Source organism: Homalodisca vitripennis, chromosome 4 (assembly GCF_021130785.1).
Source record: "Homalodisca vitripennis isolate AUS2020 chromosome 4, UT_GWSS_2.1, whole genome shotgun sequence".
Classification (NCBI taxonomy): Eukaryota; Metazoa; Arthropoda; class Insecta; order Hemiptera; family Cicadellidae; genus Homalodisca; species Homalodisca vitripennis.
The window spans coordinates 91,250,488-91,263,059 of record NC_060210.1 but is presented as its reverse complement, the minus strand read 5'-3'; the positions used below and the strand labels follow the sequence as shown (position 1 = coordinate 91,263,059).

Sequence of the window (12,572 nt, the reverse complement as noted above, 5' to 3'; positions counted from 1 at the left end):
TGTCATTACCACTCATTAGCTCACTATTAATATCCTCAAGTATCCTGTTAGTCCTCATTATATTATTTAATCATTTATTTTAACTGTATACGTAATAAAAGATAATTAACGGTTTCATTATAGTTTAGTAATTAAAACAATTGATTTAACCACTTCTTTTTTTGAGTATCACGAATTTGATTTGCCATTAAATTGTTTATAACCCTACCTTATTAAGGACCAGGAGTGCCGTATTGAAATCGTTGTATGTCTGTCCAGATATGCGATAAGTCTCTAGAGAAAGATTTTCGAGACATGAAATTTGGTACATAAGTTACTCTTGGTCCAATAAAGAGCCGTTCTCTCTTTTGAATCAAAGGACGGCAAATATGCAAGTAGCCTACCTCCGTAAAGAAATGCCGTGAAGCCGGTCCTCCGGTAATTCGAGTCCTCCGGTATGCCGCGCCGTTGTATCGGTGTATTTCGATTCATAAACATCTATATCATAGTTTTCTACGATGTAAAATTCTGTTCTTAAATATATTGTTAAACTATTTCCACACAGATAAATAACAATTTCGGTGAAATCGGTATAGCACTAGATATCAGAAGTTGCTTGATTTGTCAGTGATATAACCCTTATCTAATCTCACGTTAGGTTTGATTAATTATTCTTTTGTCATTTCTTGTAGCGCTGAACTGAGCCCGATCGTAAAAACATCAATAGTATTCTTTACAAAGATAAGATTACGTTATATAAATACACGTTATACAATATTGCTGTTGTAGGCTAACTTGTAGTGTTTATATTATTAAATAAACAATTTAATCTACATAGGCAATTTTAAAACTGGCATATTTATTATCCGTATACAGAGAGTTCGAGGCTTGTTTTACTATTCTTTAGGTAACGATGAGACAAACGCTTAAGTAGGCTACACCCAATGATCTATCTTTGTTCCTTGTCTTGCAGGCTATGTTTATATTTTTTATAATTCATTTAAAAACAATTAATTTTGTTTTATACTTTTTCATATAACGATAGCAAGGTCCAAAATCGTACTAACCATTAAATCAATTTAACTCATGTATTATTCAAGATACTCTATTGGAACTTTGCTATGATTTTCATTATGGGATAAAATTAAAAAAACACATTTTTCTAGTGTTTTACAATTTCCATTGAATAAAATTGTAAAAAATACTACCATCTAGCAACAATGCCCAAAACAACATAATACATTTCACACAATTACTTAAAAGCCAACAAATAATAAGAGCACTTACACACACTATATGTAAATCAGTTATGTTCTTTGATAATGTTAATCTTGACTAATGTCTAGTTTTTTATCAAATCAGTCAACCTGATTTGATAACGGGACAGCGCTCTCGAAACTCTTATGATTTAATAATAAATTCTTTATTACATTAATAAAACTACAATTGTATTTCAAGCGTCATTTTTTATTTGTGTAGCCTAACCACACACTCACGTACGCACGTACGCATACACGCACGCGCAAACACACACACACACACACACACACACATACACACACAGACGTTAACAGTAATACCACCATTCACACTTCTAACGCTAGAATTCGGGGCGGGAGCTAATTACTGATTATCCCAACGGCAATGAAAAAACTCCTCAGCACAGACGCCAAAAGACGTTTTAAACGAGCCTTGAAAAGGTTCTCGTTTTGATTTTTTTTTTTTTTAGTAATAAGGGAGGCAATTGATTACTTTGACACCTACTTGTGAAGGTAGTCGTTTGAAAACTGCACTTCTGTGTTGAGTTCAATAGTTGTCTCTGCGTCTAGTTTTTCATGGTGAACATCCCAGTACAGGGCGACCTCAAAGTATAAAGACTGGGTAAATTCAATGATCTAAGCTCCCTAGATTCTTCCTTACACGACTTTATGCTTTTTTACTTCAAGATGGTTAAAAAATATGCCCATGGTGTCCCTGTGGTTCAACAAGACATTGCGTGCACCACCACGGATAACTGCTAAATTCTTTACAGTAAATGAGTTATCGAACATTTGATCATATTGACACATTTTATTAAATTTTACTCACAGCTACAGCCCAATAACGATTTTAGAAAAAATGTAAAATGAAACTGCGACTTAAAACATTTTGATTTATATATTTCAATGTGAATAACGTAAACGGCCATCTGAAATATGATATGCACTCTTTATTTTTTAACCGGAGCAACAAGTAGTCAAGAACTATCATGTCAAATATTAAAATATCCATTGGAATTTAAGCAAATTACTCAGCCAAGAAAAATATTAAAAAATGAATCAATCGATCGTTCTTTGTGTGTATAAGTGACTATGAACTGACAATAACTTTAATAAATAACTGATAATTAAATTTCAAATAAACAGGAAGTTGATTCATTAACGACTTATTTTAATGTCTTCTCTCGTGAATATAAAATTTATTATCCAATGAAAATGACTATGCGAAATAATCATTCAATACAGATGCACAGTTTAGCCCAGGAGGTAATTGTACCGACTGCGTCAACCTTCTACAGGAAATTCTATTGTTCCATTAATAATTATTATATTATATAAAACAACTAAAATTTCGAGTGTTAAAAAGCAAATAAAGCCGTCCATCAATATGAGTGGTCAGAGCCACAGCTAGGTGAGTAAAGACAATACACACCTAGCCATCTCATTGAGGTTGATAACTACGTAGACCCACACAAACACAAGTGCAGGGGATTGGGACCGGCCATATGTTTACCTTGTTCGTTACTTACTGCATTTCCTCAATCAAATCCAGATTTTGGTTTATTTGTAATTTTATTCCAAAATAATTTGTATATATAGATTGTACACATCATAACGATAATAATGATACCAAACAACGTATAATTCATTGATATTGTCACAGAGTATTCCTTAGTCATGAGTCGCGACGTCCGCGTGGACGTTTTCGGCTGCGCATGCGCACGGCGTTACTTCAACAGACACCAACCACTTCCTAGCCGCGAATTGTTTCTGTTGGTCGCTGAATCGTCTTATCCGTGGTATTTGAACTTCACAAATCAGGCTTTGCTAACTATTTCCTTGTCGGATCGTTGACTCTTAACTTGGCGTATAGTAGTAGCTTTTTGAAGTTTTGATAAATGTGTAAAATTATGTTTTGCCGATATTAACTAAGAAAAGCATTTAGGATTTTGCTGGTTTTTAATAGTTTTTACAGTTAGCCATAACTATACAATTAGCCGTTTACTGCTTGTGATTGATTTCCTGTAATTCGTGTCTTCCCTCTTTATACCATTTTCTATAAATGTCAAAACCTCTTCGACTTGTTCTCTGATTAGTCTAAAATACCGTCTGAATCTCTCTTCACCCCCTTCTAAAACTGCTATTAAATTATGGAATTCCACAAACACTTTTCTTATTTTATTAATGGGGTGAACCCAATGTTTTCGTTTACTAAATGAATACAGCAGGACTGTATTTTAGTCATCACTGCTGCAACTGCCAGCAGCAATCTATGGTACACCTCTCACAAAATCACTGTTACACCAAGGTACACTAAAATGTCATTATTTCAATGTTTCCCTGATGGAGGTCGCAACTCAACTGAAAGACAAGATGAGAATAAATTCGTCCGCCTTCCGTCTGCTGGATGGACGTTTGCAGTGTGAGGCACTACCCCGTGGACGTCCAAAGCATAAACTAATTTTTATATCGACTTATAACACGGACTTTTCATTATATTTGTTATTCATTACTGTGCAGTCTCAGCTTGCCACCCCAAGGTTCGAATCCCGGGTAGGAACCATGGTCATTATCGTGGTTCGCCATGATAAGGATCATCTGACCTTGGCCTAAAGGAATGCCTGGTAGAGGTCAAGACCGCACAAAAAAGATGAAAGAAACTTATCAATTATTCACTGCAATACACATCTTTGGTTGTGTAAGAGATGAGTTCTAAATAAAACCAATGGCCCCTTACAAATACGTACTATATAATCTTGTATTTGTTGCTATAATTAAAAAGTATTTTATTACAAAGCGGTTACTATGAATAGAGAGGCTCGAAGGAGAGGGCGTGCCATGCAAGGAAGTACTGTACAGGACATATCTTTCGTTATTAGGGCACTATTTCAGGAGACCGTCGCGCCACGCCGCTCCCCGTGAGAGGACGTTGCAATTAAACCCACCTCTCCTGCATTATGTATGCATCAGCAATATGCATCGCGCGAGCGTGTGGCTCATGCATGCATGCGTCTTGGCCGGTCCGGCCCTCGGCCTTCTCTACTCTCATATTCTATAACCTCTGAAGGTTTTTTCAACCTTCATCGATTTTTGTTGAAAAGTTCTTTGTCTACTTTCCTTGAAAGTTCAATTCTTAAAGATAGTACAAGTTTATTGAAGGATAATTCTAACAAGTCTTTAGCAAAATTAAAAGTTCACTGTCTTTAACGAAAGGCGTTTAATGCGGAATCCAGACGTCCACGTGTTATTATGAGAAAATTACATAAAGCCCCATATATATATAATGATGTCCAAGTCCATTTCAAGATGGTCACTCTACAGAAGAATAAAAGCAGCTCATGATTTGAAAATCTAAAATTCACAAAGGATCGGTATGGATCCACAAAGGGACAGCAAGAACAAAAAGAAACAACTTATATTCTATGATTTGATTGAAATGGCGATTCTAAACAATACAATAGTTTCCATTGTCACAAGAATTCTCTCATAAGATGAGAAACAAACGTTGTAATTTATACTTTATGAAAACTTGAATTAGTTTTCGGATTACCACAGTATTCGTATGAAGCACAATTTAATACTTTCTTAATGCGTTTACAATCAGTTTATAATTAATTAAAGACTAGTCTTAATTAGGTAATTAAATATCATGTAATGAAGAGATTTTAATGAAGGAAAGTGCTATAAGAGGTTATCGGTGTTATAAGTATGGTTTGCAAATATCAACTTGTAAATTGAAGTAAATTACTCAGATTTTAATAAAGGTGAAGGCTTTATTTACATTTCAGAAGTCAATGTATGAGGAAAAATTGAATCAACGGATAAAAATTATCTCATACATATATATATATATATATATATATATATATATATATATATATATATATATATATACTTTATATATATATCCAAATTTGCAACACTAATGGCTAATTACTGGTTCCATTTGGATATTTCAAACAGGTCAGAAACTAAAGAACCAATCCAATTTTCAAAAGGACAAAGATCTATAGAAATATCTTTGAAATAAAGCTTTTTAAATTAGTTTTCAAAAGAAAGAAGAGATTAGTCTGTTTGAAAAGGAACCATTAACGTGGAAGAGTTCTCGCCGTCCTTCAGTTTTAATGTCGCCAACCAAATCCAATGGCGATGAAACCCTGCGAGAAGACCGACCAAACAGTGCTAACGCTTTATTGGGTCCGTTTGCTTCACACATGATATCTGGCTTCATTTAACCCCGTTTGACACCTCTCCTCCCCGCCAGTCCTCATATCTTCCGGGTGAAGTTACCAAAGATTTACAGCGCCGACATTTCGCAATAAATGTCGCGAGTTCATTTTGTTACTCGTGCTTTGATACTGATTTCATTTATTGGGTGGGTAAAAATGTAATCCTATTATTATATATATAACTGTAATTATTTTAACAAGAAAACGCACCAGACAAGTATATATCATGACTCTTAACATAAGCTATCAAGTCCAATCAAACCGAACATATTGTCTTACTTAATAGCATTTAAAGATTAAAATAATTTTAATTCGTATTTGACACTACATTAGTTATCTCCTGTCTAATAATTATAAACCTTTGGTCAACAAGTCGGATGTTGGAAAAGAGGTATTATTCGTGACATTTTTTAATAAAATAATTCATAATTTTCATAACCATACCTAAAACGTGATTCTGTAATTTGCAAACGAGAAATTCAAAATCTGCTGTCTTTTTGAGCAGGCTAGATAAGCTAGAAGAGAGCAGGCCTAATTCTAGTTATCTTTCAAAAACCTGCTGGTTGTGCCGTTTAGAAGAATGAATATCCTTCTGTATTTCAATACAATTTTCAATAATTCTAACGCTTAAACATAAAATGCTCGATGATTGTTTTACTGACATTAACAAAATGGCTACTGTAGTACTAACTTTGGTTCAATAGCTGTTATTGTATAAATAAAATATTCGCTGTGAATAGAATTTTGAGTTTATAACTTCATCTAAACCGTGATTTTGGATTTATCACACAAGAAAAGCAAAATTTGTCAACAACATAACATTAATTGTCTGTCAAGTTTTAAAAATTTACTGGCTGTGTGGTTTGGATGACAATTGAAAACCTTACAGCATATCAATAAAATCGTCAATTCAAAACCCTAACTTAAATTTCAAATTTACCAGGGTATTCAAAAGTGCATACTTTCCAGTGAGGTAAACCTCATGAACAACTATCAGGTGTGGGTGAAAGATTCCCACCAATAAAAATAAATATATTCTAATAAAGCTTTCGCTTTAGGACGGAGCAATAAATTTTGGTTTTGCAAAATATTTTAAATTTTGAATTGACAGCTACTTAAGATTACTTTAGTGTGTTTTGTACTGTATGTGCTCTTATTCATTTATGGCTAAAATATATTGTATATTTAATCAAATATTACTTTACAATTGCACATTTTAAATTATTTGTTCCTTATAAATACAAAAATGTCACTCTTGAAGGTATAACTGTATATGTTGTAACTGTATAAGTATTTTTATTTGTCAGCTATTGTATTATTAAGTCAGCCATTTTTACTTGGGCCTGATTACAAAATGCCCAAATATCCTATTTGAAATTGTTAGTTAGACCTGTAAGTTGACTTTTCACTATCTGGCAATTGCTACTTTTTATGTTAAACAATACGTCAGTTTTCCATACGTTCTGAGTTCGTAATGACCACTAAAAACAAATCGCTATGTAGAATTTGAAATTGTTAGTTAGACCTGTAAGTTGACTTTTCACTATCTGGCAATTGCTACTTTTTATGTTAAACAATACGTCAGTTTTCCATACGTTCTGAGTTCGTAATGACCACTAAAAACAAATCGCTATGTAGAATTTGAAATTGTTAGTTAGACCTGTAAGTTGACTTTTCACTATCTGGCAATTGCTACTTTTTATGTTAAACAATACGTCAGTTTTCCATACGTTCTGAGTTCGTAATGACCACCAAGTTAAATTGTTAGTTAGACCTGTAAGTTGACTTTTCACTATCTGGCAATTGCTACCAGCTTATGTTTGCCGCATTCAATCAAGCACCTTTAGTCGAAATATATAGTTCACTCCAGTATCACCAAAGATTTTTTATGTTAAACAATACGTCAGTTTTCCATACGTTCTGAGTTCGTAATGTTAAATTGTTAGTTAGACCTGTAAGTTGACTTTTCACTATCTGGCAATTGCTACTTTTTATGTTAAACAATACGTCAGTTTTCCATACGTTCTGAGTTCGTAATGACCACTAAAAACAAATCGCTATGTAGAATTGTTGTTAGTTAGACCTGTAAGTTGACTTTTCACTATCTGGCAATTGCTACTTTTTATGTTAAACAATACGTCAGTTTTCCATACGTTCTGAGTTCGTAATGACCACCAAGTTGAAATTGTTAGTTAGACCTGTAAGTTGACTTTTCACTATCTGGCAATTGCTACTTTTTATGTTAAACAATACGTCAGTTTTCCATACGTTCTGAGTTCGTAATGACCACCAAGTTAAATTGTTAGTTAGACCTGTAAGTTGACTTTTCACTATCTGGCAATTGCTACTTTTTATGTTAAACAATACGTCAGTTTTCCATACGTTCTGAGTTCGTAATGACCACCAAGTTAAATTGTTAGTTAGACCTGTAAGTTGACTTTTCACTATCTGGCAATTGCTACTTTTTATGTTAAACAATACGTCAGTTTTCCATACGTTCTGAGTTCGTAATGACCACTAAAAACAAATCGTTAGAATTGTTGAAATTGTTAGTTAGACCTGTAAGTTGACTTTTCACTATCTGGCAATTGCTACTTTTTATGTTAAACAATACGTCAGTTTTCCATACGTTCTGAGTTCGTAATGACCACTAAAAACAAGTTAGAATTGTTGTTAGTTAGACCTGTAAGTTGACTTTTCACTATCTGGCAATTGCTACTTTTTATGTTAAACAATACGTCAGTTTTCCATACGTTCTGAGTTCGTAATGACCACTAAAAACAAATCGCTATGTAGAATTTGAAATTGTTAGTTAGACCTGTAAGTTGACTTTTTTTTCACTATCTGGCAATTGCTACTTTTTATGTTAAACAATACGTCAGTTTTCCATACGTTCTGAGTTCGTAATGACCACTAAAAACAAATCGCTATGTAGAATTTGAAATTGTTAGTTAGACCTGTAAGTTGACTTTTCACTATCTGGCAATTGCTACTTTTTATGTTAAACAATACGTCAGTTTTCCATACGTTCTGAGTTCGTAATGACCACCAAGCTATGTAAATTGAAATTGTTAGTTAGACCTGTAAGTTGACTTTTCACTATCTGGCAATTGCTACTTTTTATGTTAAACAATACGTCAGTTTTCCATACGTTCTGAGTTCGTAATGACCACTAAAAACAAATCGCTATTTAGAATTTGAAAGTATTAGAAGTTAAATTCCAAATTCGGTTTTTAGCCGTGAGGTGCTAAACTGAACATGTTACAGAGTAATACCACTCACTAGTTTAAAATTACAGTTATAAACATAAAGTTTTATTTTAGCGTTGTTCTATAAATTTATTAACTTTCATAATTAATTCTATTATTGTTTGATTTAATAGTAACAGCTTAAGTACTAATGGAGTAACGTTTGTATTCACTTACAGACTTATTTTTAAATTATATAATGAGAAACAAATTAGAGTAAACAGAGCAAATCTAAAAATAATGATTTATTGTTTCTACTGACGAGCAGATTTTCTAGTTTTTCCTGACCTGCACTAAGTAGGCGACACAAAGTTGGACCAATAAGACTTAAGTGAACAGGCTCAGTTACCGGCAGAGACGTGTCCGTGTGGGGTGGGGGCGGCTGGTCGCCGTGTTCCGGGCACAAGTTGCACTTATCCGAGGGTTCCCAGTCTTTCGCCTCCATCGAGTAATCTTCTTCGTGACTCAGGACCAGCTTTTGGTACTGCCTCCATTTCCTTCTGCCCATCAACTCTTCGGCGACTCGTTCCAGACCTGAAACCCAAACAGACACAGGTGATTTCTGTTTGTGGCACAAGTTGCACTTATCCGAGGGTTCCCAGTCTTTCGCCTCCATCGAGTAATTTTCTTCGTGGCTCATGATCAGCTTTTGTTACTGCCTCCATTTCCTTCTGTCTATCCACTCTTCGGCGACTTGTTCAAAACCTGAAAACAAAACAGACATAGGGTATTTCTGTTTGTGGCACAAGTTGAATTTATCTGAGGGTTCTTTGTCTCTAGCTTCTTTGTACCCAAATGTTCTGCGAGACGTTTTAGACTTGTACAAAACAAACATAGCATTTGCAAAATAATCTTTTTGTATCCATTCAAATGACCTTGCCCTCTTTTTTATCTGGAATATTAACAAGTTCACCTACCACCAACAATAAAACATATCATATACGTATCTGCATTTGTAACATGTCGCAGATTCTAGAGCTTTCAAAACTGCTACTAGGAGTATAGACAATATTGGGTTTCCTTAAATTATTGCTTAAGGATGACATTATTTAACTTTGGAAACAAGCTACAAAAATGCATGTCGTTACGGAAATTACTGAAGTTGTTCAATGCAATTATAGACTTCTCTTCTGACTATCGTTTTGGTTGATGATACTAGCTTACGAGATCAATAGCCTATACAGTCGAATTTCTAGATCAATGTTACTTTAATTTCATTAATCTAACATTATTAATCAGTCAGTTAACTTACAATCAGCCTTTTCCATAAAACCATGAGTAAATCAACAGAAACGGTGGCGGAATAATACAATTTACTTTCAATGCCTATAAGTTTCGGGTGTAAAACTGGCCTCAGCCAGAGATTTCATTGTCTAAAAACCAAAGACGTGGTGGCAATAAATTCTAATCAGCTTCTTTAACAAACAAAGCCCATTTTGTGACCCATACTTGGCGATAATACTGTCCTGGTGTAGGGATAAAGCACGTGCCGCAAGGTTATAGTAATTATAATGATACTGAGAGACGCACTGTCAAAAGACAAATATTCACGGAACATTTGTCAGTGTTCGGTACTGCGTTTAATGGCGGGATAAAGGCCAGCCATGCTAGACAGTGTCGTAACCTATTGTCTAGCCTAGGAGTGTGAGTCACCAATGCTTGAGTGTATAAGGCGACGGCACGGCCACAGCGAACAGCCATTGTAACTAGCGTTCCACGGCCAGTACAGTACGGTACGATGGTTATCATTAATATACCTGTTATGGGATGTAACTGTTACACAAGATACCTGCTACTGTCACTTGTAAAGACAACAGTCAGGTCAACAAGATAGCTTACTTGTAATGGTATCGATTAGTAAAAAAACAGCTTATTTTTAAATACGTACCGACCTTAACTTCTTGAACTTATTTTGGGTGTTTATTCAAAACTTTACATGTGACCAATTTAGTTGACACAAATATTCCTTCTGAAATTTCCTGAATCAAATTGTCATCTGGCAAAACTCAATAAAGGGAAAGGAATTTTCAACATTTTTGAAGAACACTGCAATTATTTCGTACTCAAGTAGTTCATTTTGAGTTCTCTTAAATGGAGAATGAATCCTAATTATTTTTAAAGACCCTCAGCGGGCAGTTAATTCCGAGCCGATTTCGAATATTTAATTTAAATTAAATTTTTATACTCAGGGTACAAAGCTGTTAGATTTATAAACATGAGCTTCTAAACAGCTTAAAACAGCTGTTGTAGATATAAATAGTGACTGCATTAGATTTGAAGCAGGTGCTCGTTGCGTTTACCAACTTTCAATTTAATTTGAGTGTGAGGATCTGTTTGGAATTAGAACTATATGGCGCTTTTGAGCTAGCAGATAAATTACTTTAAAATTATAAAGGCTTACTAGTTACTCCATGGGTCCCTACGGGATTCTGCAATACTCTTAGTCTTCTCGCAAGTTAACTTATTAGAATTAACTTACCTAACGTTAATCAACTCGTCAATTTGGGTTAGTTATATAAAGGCAATTACATTTTTTTGTTTTTCTTGGCTTTTAGTCCAAATTTAATGGTATCTTTAAATAATAATAAAATATTATTGAACTGTATTAACCGATCATCTTGGAGATGAGAGATGGTCATTTACCGTTGCTCTAATGCAATTAGGCTTAGAAATGAACAAATATGATTTTGAACGACCTGTCAATCCTGCGAAGAACCCGGTGTGGAATTTTGAAGCAATCCTTATCTAAGGAGGTCTAATATTTCTAAATGTGTAATTTGTTATGAACGGTAAGATCACGATGAGGTTTTGGTCATTTTAATATCTTGATTAAACAGTGCCGGATGTCAGATGCTACACTAATCAGAAGATGAAATAGATCTAAACTCATCATTCGCATTAAACCAACCCTTCCTACCATTGTTGTGTTACTAGGTTTTCATATTAGTATTAAATGTACACAAATCGTGTAATGTTTGAGAATTTAAGCGGGAGCTACTGCAAGTTTTACCTAGAAAATATAGTTAGTAAAATTGTATTTATGCTCTCTAACAGATACTGGTCACTGGTAACAGATACTGGAGGTATGTATACATCAAGAATACTATAAATAAAAAGTAGTTATAGATTTTCATAACTCAGTCCAACTAGTATCTTTAAACCTGTTCTTGTCAACCAATAAAATGCTAACTGGCAATGTAAAAACAGCTAGCCATTAGAGATTACAATAGGGTTTAAATGTTTACGCATATCGGAATCACGCTATTAACCCACTTTTGTACAATGTTCCATTAGCGAAATGAAGTGAGTGGACCGTGGTAATAACAGTTGGCCTTTGAGAGTAATTCATTTTGGAGACTAATAGACTAATAAATTAGTCGCTTAGTTACTATTGACCTGGATACAGTTAAGATAAAAACTATCCATAACACATCGGATGGTCGACACTACAGATGATGTTTGTAGAAATAGGTTTACCCTAAAACCATAGTTAGCAGGATAATTATCAGTTCATTGTCACTTGTTCCGTAATTTATCAATACTGACGTCATAGTACACTGGTTCTCTTTTAACTAATTACATTTTGTTAATATCTTCAGACTCTAACCGAGATCTTTTGGCTAGGTAGCTGTGTAGCTGTATTCTACGTGTATATTGTACCTATTTAAACAATTGATTATTTGAATATTTTGCTATGTTTTTGTGCGTATTTAGACTTTTTATTCTTAAACCTATTATGAACAGTTTGCAATAAAATTAATTAATTGTTGGTTTCAATATAGATTCTTTATTATAATTAGAATTTATAACTGGTTAACAGTACTTAAATATTGATTTTTTTCTCTCTTCTGTGTCTT

The 12,572-nt window shown here is 34.0% G+C and overlaps 1 protein-coding gene across 5 annotated transcripts in view; it reads right to left on the bottom strand.

Moving 5' to 3' along the window:
* Window positions 1-12,572, bottom strand: part of LOC124359759 (mushroom body large-type Kenyon cell-specific protein 1) — a 129,944-nt gene that overhangs the window by 34,475 nt on the left and 82,897 nt on the right. For all 5 annotated transcript variants that reach the window (XM_046812765.1, XM_046812766.1, XM_046812770.1 and 2 more), the window contains exon 2: window positions 9,065-9,249. In XM_046812765.1, the coding sequence (XP_046668721.1) occupies window positions 9,065-9,249 (185 nt within the window). The remainder of the gene's footprint in view (window positions 1-9,064; window positions 9,250-12,572) is intronic.